Raw genomic sequence first — 18,994 nt, forward strand, 5'->3', positions numbered from 1 at the left:
AATTCATTCCATTGTTAGGAGTGTTTGTGTGCTGTGAAGCACTTTGAGCACGATGACATGGTAGCACAGCGTGACAGAAAAAAAATGGATACATATTTGTATATACTGTAAAACACAATATTTTCGCGGCATGAAATTTTCACGAACTGGAGCCAACGGCCTTTTTCATGGCACGAAATTTTTGCGAGTTGCCTCTAACATTCAATGCATATAGTGTAAAACACGAACTTAATTTTGCGAATCTTGGCTCTTGCTAAATTTGCGAAATTAAAATACATGCGAATATTCCTCGATATACAGTACATAAACCTTGCAGTTATCCAATGAGTTTACCGTTGTGTTTTTCCAATAAGGGCTACTACCTTGAAAATGTGTTATGAATTGACTCCTCTCTATTACAACAAAACAATGTACATGATACACATACATTTTTTTTTCTGCAGCTTCATATCAATTTTTTTTTCAATTCATCATAGGAGGACATATAATAATCAGATGATACATTTTTTTCCCTCGGTGTGTCCATTCGCATCCCCCTCACATCATCTTCCGCGTCGCTAGTGATGACCGTCGAGTTCGTCGGCATCCTCCTCATCGTCGTCCTCATCCTCGTCGTTGCTGGGGATGGGCGTCGACGCCCGCGAGCTGCTCGGCGACGGCGGAGCCGAGGCTGCCCGAGGGTAGCGGAACATCTGCAACGAGGACAGACAGTGTTTTCTCCATCATGTATCGGAACTTCCTGACAATTTTAAGAGTGGAGTCAAAAGGGGCTGGAACTTTCGATCCTAGCAGACTCTTTGTCAGAGGCAAAAATGACAAGCAAGTAGGGAAAGCCATCACATAAAGGACTACCAGTACTCACAGCAAGCACAGTTAGGGGAGGGCTAGGGACACAGAACAAAGAAAACAAAAGGGGTAGGCCAGAAGTCAAAGGCTGGGAGCCAAACAGATAATGAAGCAGGATTAAAGCAAGGGGGGGAGGGACTTCTGACCCACCCCTTTTGTTTTCTTTGTTCTGTGTCCCTAGCCCTCCCCTGATAACTGTGCTTGACATGTGCAGTCCTTGCATGAGATTGCTTTCCCTACTTTTTTGTCCTTTTGCCTCTGATGAACATTCTGTTAGGATCAAAAGCTCAGGCCCCTTTTGACTCCATTTTACTCCATTGGCTCGCCACTATTGAATCAGCAGCTTTCAGAAGCTTTTTTTGCTAATTTTACAAGGGGTCAAATTTGTGACTGTCAAGTACAGCATTGGACACAGAAATTGGAATCATTCACTCATTTTCGTGAAGTCCTGGTAGATGTATGGGGGGGGGGGGGGGTGCAATCCATGCACATGGAACGCTTGCCAAGCTATTTGGCCTATTACAATGTATTATCATGCATCTTGATCATGTATTACGCATACTGCATACCAATACATGTACTCCTGCAAAATGCATCACATTATTTCAGGATCAGAGTAAATACTTTATGTGCTGTTAAATTTGTAAACAGCAACTGACTACCGAAAATTGAAAAACTGAAATTCCTGCTAAATATGTGGTATATAAAGTAACACACTGCATTACGATGGTAATGCATTAACAGTATATGGTACATTAAAGCATAACAAGAAGTAATTCTATGTTAAAGTGTGTTGTACATTATTTCTCCTGCAGTCACATGAGGGTATTGTACAGTATCAAGGGCATCTTCTTCTTCTTCTGAGACTTGGACACTGTGTACAACACAATGCGCCTTTTTCTGTTCCCTAAAGCCATACATTTTGCAAGTGTTAAACTGTAACTTGTATGTCTGTGTACTAAAGAACAGCTGGTTTACTACTACTACTACTTCTTCTTCTTCTTCTTCTTCTTCTTCTTCTTCTTCTTCTTCTTCTTCTTCTTCTTCTTCTTGCTTCTTCTTCTTGCTTCTTCTTCTTCTTCTTCTTCTTCTTCTTCTTCTTCTTCTTCTTCTTCTTCTTCTTCTTCTTCTTCTTCTTCTTCTTCTTCTTCTTCTTCTTCTTCTTCTTCTTCTTCTTCTTCTTCTTCTTCTTCTTCTTCTTCTTCTTCTTCTTCGAGACTTGGACACTGTGTACAACACAATGCGCCTTTTTCTGTTCCCTAAAGCCATACATTTTGCAAGTGTTAAACTGTAACTTGTATGTCTGTGTACTAAAGAACAGCTGGTTTACTAGCATACCGGAGAAGCAAGATGAATATATAATACAGGTAGATAGATAGATAGATAGCAAGATAGATAGATAGAAAGAAAGATAGATAAATAAATAGATAGATAAATAGATAGATAGATAGATAGATAAATAGATAGATAGATAGATAGATAAATAGATAGATAGATAGAAAGATAGATAGATAAATAGATAGAAAGATAGATAAATAAATAGATAGAAAGATAGATAGATAGATAGATAGATGGATAAACATATAAACATATACATATATATTGAGGGAGAGAGAGATAGAAAGAGACACCTCGGTTCTCGTTCTGTCTTTTGTAAATGCAGGTTTTTCTCACAAAATTTGAGATTCTTTTTATCTTTTTTTAATACATACCAGTCTTCCTTCTCCATTCTCAGCTCTTTCCAGTAATTCAGGATGAGTTTTGCTCAGTGCCACATAGCGGGCCTTGCGGTAGTACTGTATGCAGCAAAATGATGTGTACACATAAACTATGTAATCTTGTGACTTCATTCTGAATATGTACAATCAGAATCACAATCATTATTACGATCATCTTTCTCATTATGATCATCATTAATATCATTATCATCATTATCATAATCAAAATCATGGAACCCCTTATTGGCAGCAAAGGGCCATCCAGTACTTTAGTACAGGAGTTGCTTTGAAAATGATAACACCTTTAATTCTATTTTCCATATTCACGTAATTTGGGCTTGCAAGCACAGGTACACGTAGACAATTCATCTGTGGACAAAAACAAAAGGCTTTATTAAGTAAAGGCAATTTTCAAGAATCATAGATACCCTGACTGGAAGCACAATTCAATATGCATATTTTGTGTTTACTGTGACTGTCATTATTACCTCAGTTGATAATGCGGCTAGTTTTGTACACTGGTGGGGGGCCTTGAATTGTTTGGGGAGGGGGGTACTTGGGGCGACCTTGACTTGTCAGGGGGTACTCGAGGTAGTCGACAGAGCACGCAAGACTTACCACACCCAGATTCCTCCAGTCTAGCAGCTCGCTCAGTCTCTCCGTACGGTTCCTCTGCAGGATCCGCTGTCTGCGGTTCAGCCTCGTGAAGTCAAACATGTACTGGGGAGAACAACGTCAGTAGAGTTCTGTTATGCTGGGTTTCCACAACATTTGCTCCTGCGACAATTGCTCCCATTATAAAATATCTGCACGCTATTAAAGCCAGACATAAATTCTACCCACAAACATAACCCTAACTGTAATCCTAATCCTCACATCAAACTAAACCAACAACCCTATCACAGCTCTAACCCTAACCTACGTCCTTGGAGAAAATAAGACAGGAGCAACTGTCGCAGGAGCAAATGTTGCGTCACCATTACGCAGAGCAGTCCAGAGACATCTGTGCATTAACAGTGACAGCTATTAGGTGTTTGACAAAGGATTTAATCGATCTTAAAGTTGAGATCAAATTAAATTGATGGTATGCTGAGTGTGTTTTCAATGATATTCGAACTTCCAAATGAAGATGAAAGTTTTCAAGACTGTTAAAGGACAAGTTCACCTTCATAAACATAAAGATTGAGAGAATGCAACAATAATAGTAGAACACATCAGTGAAAGTTTGAGGAAAATTGGACAATCGATGCAAAAGTTATGAATTTTTAAATTTTTTGAGTTGGAACCGCTGGATGAGGAGACTACTACAGCTTATGAGTCTTATGCGTACAACAGTATAAAGAAAACGTAAAAGAAAATTCAACATATTTTCACTTTTTTTGCATAATAAAAGAGCACTTGACTTGCCTCTTTCTAAAGGGAAGGGGAATAATATTACCCATAACATTTGTCGGTAACGAGTCAGGGGAATGTGTACTTTTTTCAAAAGATGGAATTTTGTGAAATTCTCTTCATATTTTCCTTGTATTGTTGTACGCATGTGACATCTAAGTTATTCATACACTGCAGTAGTCTTCTCATCCAGCGGTTACTGCACAAAAACTTCAAAAATTCATAACTTTTGAACGGATTGTCTGATTTTCCTCAAACTTTCACTGATGTGTTCTACTAATATTGCTACATTCTCTCAATCCTTATGTTCATGAAGGTGAACTTGTCCTTTAATATTTACAGCCGTTAACCCTAAAATGGCCAGGTTGAATCAACCCCCCCTCCTCGACATTTTCCATAACCATTCCGCCGCACGAATTTTTTTGACCGTCCCGCTCACTGACTTTTTACTTTCAAGTCTCGCACATTTTATGACACCAGTTTGGTGAAAATCGGGCATACTGTTACGACACTGCACGACCTTTTATACATGCTTGTCAGACCGAAAATGACTCAAATAAGTGAGTTTGTGTACAAGGTCTATGCAAATAGAGTTTTCTCACCTTATTCACAAAGATCTTTTATGTTTCACTTTCAATGGCTGAAATTAATTAATTTTAGCAAAATTATGCTTAAAATAGGTTCTGTAATAAATTTTGTGGAAAAAACTAAAAAAACTGGTCCAAAAACAAAGAAATACATAAGAAATTTATAAAACAATAGAATACCAAAAAAAAAAATTTTGATACCAGATTTTTTTTTTTTCATGTACATTGTTAGGAATGCTACAAAGAATGATATGACCAAAAGTTAGGATGCTTGTAGCTTTATTTTCTGAGTTAGAGCAAAATCTATGATTCCACGCATATTTATTGATATAGAATATAAAAACTCAGGGGGGAGGGGTTGAATCAACCCTCCCTGGCTACAGAACAGCCCAAAAAGCCTGGCCTGATTAGGGTTAATAAATACAAAATAGAATAAGTGACAAAGGTAGTTTAGTTTTCTATAAATTTTGTTAACTAAGTGACCCTCACCCCAGCCAGCTGCTGAGTGGACTCCTCCCCGCTCTTGAAGCGGCGGTCGACGATGTAGATGCCGTATGACGTCGGATCGGCGACGTGCTCCGCCATGAAGCAGCCGAAGCCCGAGAGGTTCGTGGTGACGCTGGGAATGCCCATGACGGTGCACTCAGCTGGGGGGGGGGGGGGGGGGGGGGGGGGGGGGCGAGGCAGGCAGAGGTACAACATCAATCTGATTGCCGAATGTTTATACACAATCACACAGCAAACTATCTTCACGATTCTGAACTACACAGACGACAGTCTGAAACAAAGATGAGTGTGGTGTGACTATCGTAGATCAGTTTGTCTATTGATTTTCCAATGACACGGGCAAATGTTTTCTTTGAGTATTCATAGTTAATGAATTTAATTTTCCCTCTTCCTCCAGAAGAACATGTTAAATTTCTTATCCAAACCCACAGTATCATATGTATATGACAGTCTAGAGGGTTTATGAAACCTTGAAAGAAAAATCAGCACAATACAACACAACACAGAAAACAAAGCAAGATACGAACCAAACAAGACAGAATGGGTGGCACGATAACATGAAAGTCCCCCAAAGTGCTTCTCTGTTAAAATTTAATCACAACTTAAGAATCAAAAGAAATTTAAAGTTAATTGTTCCAAGAGAAGTAAACTTCACATTTGCGATGGACGATATCATTTCATATCCCACTAGCCAGCTTCCATTTTCAGCGGGCATGATAAAAACTTTGTGACCCTTGTCTCCAACAAGTCCTGCTTGTAATTTTCTTGGTGCATCATTTCATTTCCATGGTACTGCAAAACAATTACACCTTTACCTTCTTAAGCGTCTTGCATCAACCACATCCCCCCACCCCATCCCTTGATATCTACACTGCCACGCCCACTCTTCTCTTACCAGGGGTGTAGCCCCACGGCTCGTAGTAGGACGGGAAGACGCCCAGGTGGCACCCACGGACAAACTCCTCGTAGTCACAGGCAAAGAGTGGGTTGGTGGAGGACAGGAACTCTGGGTGGAAGATCACCTGAGTGGAGATCGAGGGATTGACAGAAGAACTAACAGATTTGGCAGCACTGGCATGATAATGAGATGTATTTCGTGTTTACGAGTGCATGCATCAGTCATCAAAACGTGAAGAATGACAACAATATGAATGCACTAACCAAATGGGAAGCATGAAAAAAATCTCAGCATATGGGCAGTTTTAGGTGCTCCACAAGTTTATGTGAGCCAACGAGTCTTCAAAAGCAAATAGGAGAGACCTTTCACACAGGAATGAATGCAAATCATTTCATAACAAAATGTAAGAACATATGGCACACTAAAAGAACTAAAAGTGGAAGAATTTGCAGTGGAGGCACTGTGGCTTAGTAGTGAAGAAAACAGACTCCAAATCTTATGGTTCCTGGACCCAATAAGTCTGTAGCAGTGGTTGTGCCCCTATGTAAAGACACTTGATTTTCTTTGCCTATTCTTATGGAGGGGACTTAAAGCTTTGAGTTCTGTAGTTGCTTGCTTACCAACATAAAATCAAGAAAAAAAAAAACATAAAATTTAGCGGTCACATAGACTAAATCCAAAGGTCAGTCCATCCAAAATGACAGCAAATGAAAAGTACACAACAGTGGCAGAGCATTAGATACGATCGCAACGTTAAATGTCAGATTTTTGTCATCATCTCATGCCGAAAGTTAGAGGCCATTCATACCTTGACACGGTCGTGCCTGTTGTTGAACAGCTGCAGTCGTCGCATGTTGCACAGGACGGGGTCCAGGTGGTCGTCGAGGACGTTGTGCGTGCAGATCGGCGGCAGGTTGGGGCGCTGCGAGGCGTAGATGCAGCGCTTCAGTTTCACCAGGTCCTCTGAGTGCAGCAAATTTTCCGCCTTGATGACTTCCCCTCTGAAACAGCAAAGGGATTCACTCAAACCATTGAATTACTGTAAAAGCCATCTATTTAGAAAGTCTAAATTTTCGCGAATCAGGACTTCCTGACGATTTCAAGAATGATTAAATTCATGATTGTGGAATACTGTACTGAAAGGAGAAATGTATATATGCACGTCACATTCATAGCGGGATCATAGTCAATATTTTCATGTGTCTTTAAATTCGCAAATAGGACCCAACTTGCGAAATTTGCAAAAATAAAAACCTCACGAAATATTCCGCGTATGCAGCAGTTTTCTACCAATCGACTGACACCTAACACATATTCAACAGTCTCAATACCCCTCCCTGAAAATACAATTTACATCTTACATAGTATTGCAGGGCTGCCAACATTCACCCAATAATCAGGGATATTCCAAAGAGCCTCCTTTGTGGACACACGAAGTAATATCAGACTCAACTCCACACATTCACTGACGAATTCTTTAGCTATTCAACAAGTGGCTGAAATACATATCTCTTTGCCAAGTAATCATTTGTTTCGGTATGCAATGCTTGGCAATGCAACCTCTTTCAAGAGTAAATACATGTAAGTATGTCTTTGTGGAAGGCTTCTCCTTTTGTGTTCTTTGTTTATAAAAACTTTGTTTATGTCTATATCTCCTGTACAAAGAATCTATTGATAGTGGTATGCCATAATTGTTGTGAAGCACTTTAATAGAGAGACAGTAATGGTAATCCGGAGCTATAGGGGTTTCTTTGGGTTCAATAGCTAGAAAAGTACAATGCTGTTGTTATTATCATCATCAGGTAACATGAGGGATTTGCTGTAATCATTCAAAATCTTTGAATCGCATTTCCTTCTCAGAGCAGTAGCGAGCTTTTGATTCACGATGCCAATGATATGATGCACCTCCTCCTGAACTGGACGACGTGAGCTTGATTAGGAACGGCCGTCTCACACATGCACAGAACAAAATTGTTCACCTAATGAGCGCGTCGTACGATTAGCATCATAAATCAAAAGCTTGCTCCTAGCATCAACGTGACTCCTCCTTACTTCAGCGCCGTCTCAAACAACCTCTGCCCCATCTTGGTCTGCAGCTCGGCCACCGTCTCCTTCAGCTGCTTGCAGATGGCCTGGCCGCGCAGCGACTCCACGTTGAAGTTGTTCGTCTTTGTCGGCATGATGAGGAAGGCCACCACGGTCATTTCACTCTTGGAGGCCTGCCGCGAGGATATACGATGATCGTAAAAAAATAGTCACTGTGGATCCCAAATCAGTCATGTCAATAATACAGTGCACTCCCTTTATAACAAAAGTCCCCAGGACCAGCAGCTTACATTCGTTAAGATGAAATTTTGTTATAACTGAACATCTACAGTATACGATGAGAGCATGCGAGTCATGCGTATATCTTCATATGTTGTTTATTGAATACTCATCATACGCTGAAAAGCAAAGTTGAATGTGATAATATCTCATTGATTTTGTTTCAATTTTTCATTTTAGAGACAGCACAATGTTGTTTGTACTTTCATACTTAGTTTGAAAACACATGTATAAAAAGTAATGGTTTAGAAATAGGTTACACATCATTATTCAAAAGGTTTGTCTTTCCAAAAGTTTGTTATTTCAAGGGCTTGATATTCCGAAGGTCCGCTATTCCCCAGATCTGTTATTCCAAAAATTAAAGAAGGTTTGTTGCAAATTCTGAAGATTCATTCCTCCGAAAATTCTGTAAGTCTGATTCCTTATAACGAAAGTTCGTTACTCCAAATGAAACAAGGTTTGTTATTCAGGAGGTTTGTTCATCCTAAAGTGAAATAAGTCTAGATATTCTGAAGGTGTGTTAATCCAAAAAATGATATTGCTATTGTTACTGGGTCAGAGCTTGAGTCCAGTGCTGGGAACACTCATCTTGAGGTAAAACTCATGTAACATTGCAAAAGTGGAGAAATAAAGTTGTCCCCAGTATATTACCCTGCAGATGTCCCCTCCTGATAGGTAACCCCCCCCCCCCCCATCATGAAGAGTGGAGCAGTCTGCAAGTAGCTTAATTTGCATCTTTAATCTTAAAGTCCGACGATCGTCACCCCTAATGGTACGTTATTGCGTAACTCCTCCGTACAAACGAAATTTGTGCATGCAATTGCGCAATGCCAGACTGCAGTGCTATCCATAAATGTGTGGAACAATGCTGCCACTGAGACACGTGTGTGTGTGTGTGTGTGTGTGCGCATCATACACAAACATTGTGACCGCGAGCTGCAGTGATTGGAGGAGAGAGGCCAGAAGACGCTTGGCTCTTTTGGCCTCTCCTCATGCGCATGCGCACTGTGAGTGTGCGTCCATTCGGATCCCTTCGGAAGCTCTCGTGGCTCGGACATCCATTTCGGGTCAAGTGATTTTTTAGACCAGTGTGTGTTAGCTGACCCATTGAGCCAGCGCTGTTCTCATTCGGTGTCACAACATTTAATACAGAATGGGGGGAGGCCGCACAAACCACTCGCCACGATTGTAAGGCTTTAAGCCAGCTAAAGAACTGATACTCATTTCTTTAAAAGTGCACAAGGACCCCAATGAGTTGCCATTGTTCTAGCTGCTCTGCCAAGGTGAAAATCTCCCACTGAGCAACTCCTCAAATCCGAAATTTTCCCAGAAAATCTACAGCCCAAGAGTTTATTTCTTATTGAAATAAACAAGAGACGAAACGTAACTTCGGCATATGAGTGCGTTTATCCTGTGTCACATTCACCTTGACGTAATCTCACCTTGAGGTAGTGGTTGAGCTTTGCAAGGGACTCAAGGAAGAGATCCGCCCCTTTATTGCTGTATTCGTAGCGGCCGGCGATGAAGAAGTATAGGGTCTTGTCCATGTCAAAGTCATAATGTCTGTGAAATAGCAGTGAGATGAACACAGGTCAGATATCACACAAACGGGCCCTTTCAAGAAAATAAACCTACTCCACAATGGCGCTCAAACTCGATACCACTGGCACGTGAACTGGCAACAGTGATTACACAGATGGCAGAGTGAAATATCTGTATTTTTTTTTTAAACAATCGTATTTTACTCATGTTTACTTTTCGTATTATATTTTACACTTGGAAAAGCAATTTGTAACTCTGTTTGCATTATTTAATTACTTATGTGAAATATGCTTCAAAGTACTGACACTGGACTCCGACACCCAGAATGAGTTGTTGAGCACAACAAACTTTCAAACTTTCAAATAGGTATGTTCTGTGTTACTGATGGACCTCCTATGCATTATGAAAATTTACAAAATTCTTGAAATAAAGAATGGAAAGATACTTGAACAAGATGATAAAATGCTGGTTAATCCTAAAACAGCCGGGGGGGGGGGGGGGGGGGGGGGGGGGGGGGGGGGGGTGTTGAATCAACCCCCCCTCCCAGACATTATCCACAACCATTCCGACACATAAAATATTTTGGCCGCACTGCTCGCTGACTTTTTACTTTCAAGTCTCACACGTCGTATGACACCATTTTGGCAAAAACCAGGCATACCTTTACAATGCTGCATCACCTTTTATACAAGCTCGTCAGTCCGAAAATGGCTCAAAAATGTGATTTGGCGAACAAAGTCGTTGCAAATGGAGTTTTCTCACCTTATTCTTTTATTCTTTTCATTTCTTTTTACCGTACTTCTTCATCCCCTCCCACTGATACAGAACCTGCCCTCTCATACAGGACCATATGTCTCCTCCCATTGATTCGGGGCCCCACCCACTCACCCATGGAAGTGTCCACGCACAAAGTCGCTGATCTTCTCCTTGGCCTTGGCATGGAGGTTCTGGAATTCGTGCATGGCCTGGAACTTGATGACATTGAGACCATTGGGAAGGATCACATCTACACGCAAAAAATACAGGAGGAGAATGGAACGACAAATCAAACATGCTTTTCAAATTCAGTTTACAGTTTAGTTTTCTGCATTTCATTTTCCACACAGCAATACTGCACACTGGCACTGATTCGACGGTCCCTGACCAGTAAAAATCACTGTCGAACTAGTAACATTTTTATCAGGAATGGACCAGCAAAAGATGGAAAAACTGGGTATCTACTGGTCCAACAGACAGGTCGGACCAGTAGAACAAATGGGTTAGTGTGCAGCCCTGCATACAGTATAACAAAACTGAACAAAGTGTTGGCATGATTATATACATAATATGTCTTAACCCACTGAAGACGAGCCCCGAGAATACTCAGGAAGGTGTCTATGGGAAATGCCTGTTATAGTAAAATCAGTTCATCCTCCACGGGTTAATATACATTACCCTTGGGTATATGTAAACTAGTTTACAAATAAACATACCAGTTACAATGCTATGTTGAAGGTACACTAGCTAAGAAAACGTTTCTTCAGATAAAAAAATTAGTCACAACTATCTCCTTTCAAAATGAAGAGAGATGTAATAAATATATCTACTTGACAAGCATGAAACACTGTATTAAGTGCATTACAAACATAATGTATTATCATCATCATTATTATGTAAAGCTGAAGACTGTGCATCGCTAAACAAGTCATAATTTGTGTCATTTTTGTTCTGACCTCAATGTAACAGACTTCCCCCTTTTGACAAGGACATATATTGTGTCTGGCTCAAATCGCAAAAATAGTGGCATCCTCCACTCACCTGGCCTTCTCTTGAGGAGGTGTTCACTCTCGTCGGCAGTGATCTTCGACACGGTCGTGAAGACGTGGGCCGACTGGGCGGCCGCTCTCTCCATGCAGTATCTGTGGTAGATGCCACGATCACCCGCCTCCTTGTCCAAGTTGAACTGGGTAAAAGGAGGCAATAATACATTGTATGTTACAGTGCATTGTTCAATAGCATACAAATTATGCACGTAATACTGTTTTATAAAACAAATAATGCACATTAAGTAGGGCAATAGTATACAAATATCGACTGCTACAGAGGGAGATGGCAAAACTATTTGGACCGAGATGATTTCTCAACAGTGCTATGCCCCGAGACGAAGTCGAGGGGCATGGCACTGTTGAGAAATCACCGAGGGCAATAGTTTTACCATGGCCCGAAAGAATGCAGTGGATATTTGTTTTATATCCCTCTCCAGCATTTTAGTAGAGTGATGACAAGGTTCCCTTTTGGAAATCTCTGTTAGGCCGTGGCAGTGCAGGAATGCATGCAGCGCCTAGCGAACGACACCGCTGCGCTGTATGTATAGGCGAGGCCACCGTGTATTAAACCGTTGTTGATTCCTAAGAGCTACACAGTGTAGAACTCCAAGAGAAGGAGGTCCAGGACTAGAAGTAGGCCTAAAGCGGCTTCATTATCCAGATCATCTTCAAAATCAGTTTTAGTTTATTAAAATACTTCCGAAACCGTACCTGATATGTTGTACTTCGTTGCAATTTACGAAATTCCTCCGTTACTTGAAGCAGTCACTTTGTCAATTGAGCTGAACTGCATTGATCACACACACGCCATGCCATCGCACCACAGATTTCTGTAATGCCATCGGCACCGCGCTAGCTAGCCACTGTCGCTAGCTACTATCACTACTACTCGCACTGCGTATATTCTAATGAGAGAAATTTAGATATCAGTCACACAATCACGATTGCGTGCAAATAATGGATTCCCAAATGTACTATAACACACTAGATAGTAAGCCTTTGCACCGCATCCAGCTGCTCATAGCTAGCTAGTAAAACTACACCCTTTTCATGCTCTGCACAATCATATTGCAAGAAACTTCACATGAGGGACATAATAAGGATTATTCACTCTATGGTAATTCTGAAACAGTGTATTTAGGACTGTTCCAAAGTTACCATCAAGTGGATAATACTCAAATGCCTGACCAAGTAATGTGCCTCATTTGTTTCTATAAAATTGTGACATACTATCTATTCTGCAGCAGCCATTTTCACAAGATTCCAAGGGCAGCATTGGATCTAAGCTAACTGGAAGACACAGACCAGCAATTGCCATGCATCTGTGATGCATAGGCAATACAGCTGAGGGCTGTGGAAGCCCACGGAAGCCAAATTTTCTTCCACAAACTTTGTCATCAGAGGGACACAATGATGCTTTCAGCTGAAGAATGAATGTTTTACGACGCAAAATGACGGGGGGGGGGGGGGGGGATAGTGTACATACACTTATAATGCCAGGACATATGTTTCCTAATGGCAACAAACAACAGAATGATGTAAAGGGAAATGCCAAGAATGCGAAAGAGACTCGAACACACCTTGTCCAGGTTGTTGTAGAAATCCACGTTCCCCGCGCACAGGTACCGGCCGAGGAGCGTGGCGTGGGTGGTGAAGATCGTCGAGACGTCGATGTGCTTGAGCCGGCAGAGTAGAAGGCCGATACCAGACATCCACTCATGAAAGTGGGCTATGAGGAGGGGCCGCTCCCACTCCTCAAATGCAGCGCGGAACTGGATGACGAGAATATGACAAAGACAGAGACGAATAAATGCCAGTCTGATGTATCTTCCTGTTCTTTTCTAGTTTTTCATAATACAAATGAATAACTTTTTTGAGATGACAGATTGTGTTTGTTTTTTTCTCTCTGTATCTTTTACAAGAGAAATTCCATGTCACTTTGAAGGAACATAAACAGATCACCTTGTATAAAAGGCACACCTCACGATTGTAAGGACCATTAATATCCACTCTTAAGTTACTGTAAGAATTACACACACACACAAAAGACAAATTCTTCATATCACAGAACTTTCTGACAAAAGAAAAGAAAAAATCTTTTCCACTTCAGAATAATACCGATTAATTTGTGACAAGTCATAGTTCACAGCCATAAAAACATTATGATCCATTCTACAAAATTATTACAGGAATTACATATAAATTACACTGCTTTATCCAAAACAAAAAAAAACTTTACTTATTGTTACCACCAACTGCTTTTTCTGACTGAACATTGCACAAGTATCATACTTCTCAACCCAATAAAAAGGTACAATGATTCCAGAAGTCCCCAAAGTACATATCCGATTAACAAATCTGTGCCAAAGAGTGAGACATTCTGGAGTTATTAGGTGATACCTACACAAATATACATCAGAAAACTTGTCAAGATACAGGTTGAGAAAACAGAAGTCTACACCCTAGACATCAAGTTGAAGTACTGTAAAACCAGAAATATTCCTGTGCAATCTAATTTTGCGAATTTCGCCAAAGCCAAGATTTGTGCGATTGAAATGCACAAGAAAGTGCTTGTCCGCACTGTATGCACTGAATGCCAGTGGCAATTTGCGAATATTTCTGGTTTTAAAGCATGCCGCCGAGATACCAAAGGAGAAAAAGAAAGAGAGAGCTTGGGACAGAATGAGGGAAGGTAAATGGATAATGGGCAGTATATCCAACATCACGGTCCTACAGCAGGAACAGAAAACTACAGCCCCAAGTCTTACGTCAGCCAGGAACCAGGCGCACATGTTGCCGAAGATGATGGCGTCGTTGCCCTCCTTGTCGTGCCAGGGGACGCCGATGTGGGAGAGGTCCCACAGCTCGTTCTTCCAGCCGTCCAGGAACTTGGCGGCCGTGCCGATGTCGAAAAGGACGACGTTTGGAGATCCGTCGATCAGCCAGCGTCCGTACACAGCCTGTGCCAAATTGAGAAAAGGACACAGAGATGACAGAGGAAGCTAGTTCATGGAGCAACATAATCTTCAACAGTCAAAAATCACAAAAGTAGGGCTTGCATGAATCTCTGGGCCGAATCAAAAAAGCATTGAAGAAGTCAAGATCTTCCAACTGCAAGTATGTCATTTTATAATGTGTCCAATAGACAGAAATTTCTAAGTGCGCGTAGCTGCTGAAGACAATTGCTTAGAGTCTGGCTGTACCATATGTTGTATTTCTCACTTACATTGCACTGAATTTGACCAACATTACAATTTTGGCTGTACCATATGTTGTATTTCTCACTTGCATTGCACTGAATTTGACCAACATTACAATTTTCTGACAGAAAATTACCTCCTCTGTTTTGAAAAAGCTATAATGAGAACATAGTTACTTAGTAGAGTCACGGGGAAGACATTCCAAAAGCAACATCAGTGACATTTCTGGAGCATTGAGGATTTCTTCTTTTCTACTTGACTCAAATAAAACAATTGATATGATCAGACCAATAGTTAAATGATTTTGAATGTTGATGCTGCAGCTAAAAAAGAAAGAAAGAAAGAAAGAAATCAAAATGAATAAAAGGCATGATACAAAAGGAGAAGCAAATTAAAATAATGATGATCACAATGATGATAATGATTACGATAATGATGGCAATGATGATGATAATGTTTTGGGCACACAAACATATTAAATGTCTGACCTCCATGCACAATGCAGGAATAGTGTGTGGAAAGTCTTTGATCAGCATTCTTCAGATTCGATCAGGAGATCTATAGGACTACCCTTTCCTCGCCCACAGCTCACAACAATGATGAGGATGATAACGACGATGAGGATGACGATGATGGTGATGATGATGATGTAACCCTGATCATATGCTAATAATGTGTGAGGACTACTCCATACCTTGACATTCTGCTCTTTCATTTTGTTGAGGACTGTCTTTATGATAGGATTATCCGGCTCCATGATTTCCACCTCCGTCCTGACTGTGCTCTCATTGTATGGACCCAACAGCAGGTACTGGTCTCCAAGTTCGTCCATGGTGAATGCCGCTTTGGATCGTATCACAGTGTAGATCCCACCAACTTTAGAAAGTGAGAAATGAGAGGCGACACAATTAAGTGACAAATTGCACCACACTGCATACAAAAGGAGTGAGGTTGACGACCAAAATGACTTATCACTCCTGTCAAAAGTTTGCACATGTAAAGTTTAATAATACCACCACAGCAGTTCAGCATGCTCCATCAAAGAACAAAATACATGCTAGAACGTAGAAGTGCTAGTCTTGTTCAAGTATCAAATTGCATCATGTACACTTGACCCATTAGGATGGGCTGATTTTACTATCATATAACACACATTTTCCATAGACGCCTGCCCTAGTATATAAACTCAGGTCTTCCAAACTACCAATGTAGCAAAAGGGTTAGGCTCTAACAAGTTACATAAATTAAGAAATCTTCGAGTAAATTTATCTCAACAGATTTGTTTATAACGATGCATTAAAGTATGTGGGAAAATCGACTACCTAGTTGGATTATTGAAGAGCTATTGGCCGAAACATGCGCTGATTAACTGAGTTAATATTATGTAAACATAAAATAACTGCAAAGATTAACAAGAATCAAGATATGACCAGTGACTTTATGCCGATGACTGTATTCTATACCATGAAATCCGTTCACCATCAGATGGTGCTGTTCTCCAAAATGACCTCAAGCGCTTGGAAAAATGGGCTAAAACGTGGCTAATGTCATTCAAATTGCCCAAATGCCAGATGATCCACTTCTCAAAAAGGGGTACCATTATCCCAACTTCATATTCACTCTAAGGTCATCGCCTTGCTGAGGTGTCACAACACAAGTATTTGGGAATAACCCTGTCATCGGACTTAAAATGGAATACACATATTGACAACATCACCAACAAAGCAAGCAGTATGCTCGGATTTCTACGGCGTAACCTCCATAGAGCCCCTCTTAATGTCAAAGTGCAGGCATACAACGTGTAAGAGTTTAGTCCGCCCCCACCTGGAGTACTGTAGCCCTGTTTGGGACCCGCACACTTTAAGGCTTATCCAAAAAGTAGAGGCCATACAAAGGAAAGCTGCCCGCTTCATAACCAACGATTACAATTATGGAAGCTCTGTAACAACCATGCTCCAGAATATCAAACTACCTACCCTGGAACATAGGCGTCACATGAACAGTATCATATCCATGCATAAAATAATCTATGGCCTGGTTGATTTGCCCTTCGAAAGACATGGTGAATTCAACCCTGAACCACTTAGAAGGACCAGGAGTTGGAAGCCTCTTCAAATCAAGCTCCCTACTTCCAGAACTGATCTCCATCTACATTCATTCTTCCCAAGAACCACCAGATACTGGAATTCCTTACCACAACACAAGCAATAACCAATAGAGTAACTGCGTCAGTAAGCGGCCGTGCAGCCGTTCGCGGCAGGTACAACATACACGGTAATATACAGCTAAACACAGCATTGCACTGTTACATGCACACTACACATATACTAACACACTAGCAATCAACAAAAACCAACCGATAAAATGGGCACGATCTCTGACGAAAGTGAAATTTTCTCACCTAAATGACAACATATCGCATCCAAAATGAAAATTTCGGTACTTCTTAACATAACAGTTAAGAAACAATGGTCCAAGAAACTGGATTTTTTTGTCGTTTTCTGGATGTTCATGGATTTTGAAAACATATCCTCACGTAAAATAGAATTTTCGCGAGCCGATGTGGGCCGCCATTTTTTTCGGAAAGTGGATGTTACCATCGAAAAAAAATGAGAAAAACACGAGAAAGACATCAACAACACCGCCAGAATTGCGATCTTGTTTGCGGCCAATGCATGTGCGCACGCTATTTTCACGTGCTTTCGCAATGGGAATTGGCGCTTACGCAATGTTCGCGAGACATGTGAAGGCGTTCAGCTAAAGATCGCGGAGCACGCGCGTATTGCATAGGGATTGTACATCGTGCCGCAAGCAGAAATACTACGTCGCATATCGCCCTTATCGGCGAAAATTGTGCCGGGTTTTGCCTTGGTAAATCATGAAAACTGCGTTGGTCAATGGTAAATTTCTTTCATGAAAACAATTGCGTTAATGAATAATCTTGTCTATGATATATGAAATGGTTGAAAATAATTTGCCTGATTTGTTTACAAGTTGGAAAAACTCTTAACAATGCTTAAACTGCCGCAAACGGGATATTTTACTCTATAGCTGATTCACGTGTATTTAAAGATACATTATTCAAACATTTTGAGTAATGTTCCTCCTACCATGACCTATGAACCAAAGTTGAGTGTTGCTCTACCAGGGCTGATCAACGTAAATTTACACCATCAGGCATCAAGATCAAGATCAAGACTAGCGAGCGTCTAACTGTTACACATATTTGTACATATTTGTCAAACATAGATGTCAAGGTATGGGACTGAGTAATGACGCCTGCTCACCCTTATTGGCCACCTCCCATGCGATCTCGAAGACGAAACGATTCTCCTCTCTAGCTGATACCCCACGATCCATATCACCGAGAAAGTGCATTTCATCGACGTCGAGCCCCCCTAGAGTTCGAAGCATCTTCGAGCTCCGGGAGCGAACAACGGTTCGCTTCGACGTATCCTGCGCCATGCTGGTCGGACTCCTCACCACGTACCTTGGAATATCACGGCTACTACTAGCGTTGTCGTCACAATTGCGATCACTAGCACCACTGCACGTAGTACATGTACTAGTATTCTCACCAGTCGAGTTTGGTATTGGCGTGAACATAGCGTTTATTCAGCCTCGATCGTATATAAGGATAGAAAGAGAAAACAAAAACAGTGACAAACTGAGGTCGAATGAGCACGTGCACGCTTACTAGCAGTGACAGATACTACACGCTGAAAGATAAAATCATGTCCCCAACTCGTGCACCATTCATGAAAGAGTAGTGAGAAAAATAAACTAGTCTAGAATTGTCCTTTCCTTTAACCTCTGATTCCAGGTCTCGGACGACCTACTAGAGCATGTTGACCTATGCACAGGTAGTGGTGATTAAAAGATGTTTGCTGAAGAGGATTAACTTGACCTTTTGTTGACAAGTCTACCCATATAAAGGGATTGTTGTAAAGTTGCGCGAGGAGAGGGACCGTTACCAATGCGCAGTATGAGAAGAAACTCAGCCACAAATGTTCAGCGAATATAATATATTGCTTGAAAGTATTCTCTCTCCTGAATTTTGTATCTCTCCTCATACGCCTAGAGACTCGTTCTTTCGTGTCTACTTTTTTAAAGCAAGTATATAGTCGGAGGGGCAATAAAGACTGGGCACACATAAAGTTGAACACGCCCCCAT

At 41.0% G+C, this 18,994-nt stretch overlaps 1 protein-coding gene across 1 annotated transcript; it reads right to left on the reverse strand.

Moving 5' to 3' along the window:
- Positions 1-200: 200 nt before the first annotated feature.
- Positions 201-18,307, reverse strand: LOC139717674 (glycogen [starch] synthase, muscle-like). The gene is made up of 14 exons (XM_071629176.1): positions 18,108-18,307; positions 15,515-15,696; positions 14,389-14,580; positions 13,201-13,392; positions 11,613-11,757; positions 10,704-10,821; positions 9,716-9,836; positions 8,001-8,167; positions 6,757-6,949; positions 5,946-6,072; positions 5,033-5,190; positions 3,183-3,284; positions 2,559-2,642; positions 201-692 (listed from the first exon to the last, which is right to left on the reverse strand). The coding sequence occupies exons 1-14, from the start codon at positions 18,283-18,285 to the stop codon at positions 558-560; spliced, it is 2,094 nt and encodes a 697-aa protein (XP_071485277.1). The 5' UTR covers positions 18,286-18,307; the 3' UTR covers positions 201-557.
- Between the last annotated feature and the right edge of the window lie 687 nt (positions 18,308-18,994).

This window comes from Diadema antillarum, unplaced genomic scaffold, assembly GCF_040938485.1.
Source record: "Diadema antillarum isolate AM-2024a unplaced genomic scaffold, OU_Dant_1.0 scf00000080, whole genome shotgun sequence".
Lineage (NCBI taxonomy): Eukaryota > Metazoa > Echinodermata > Echinoidea > Diadematoida > Diadematidae > Diadema > Diadema antillarum.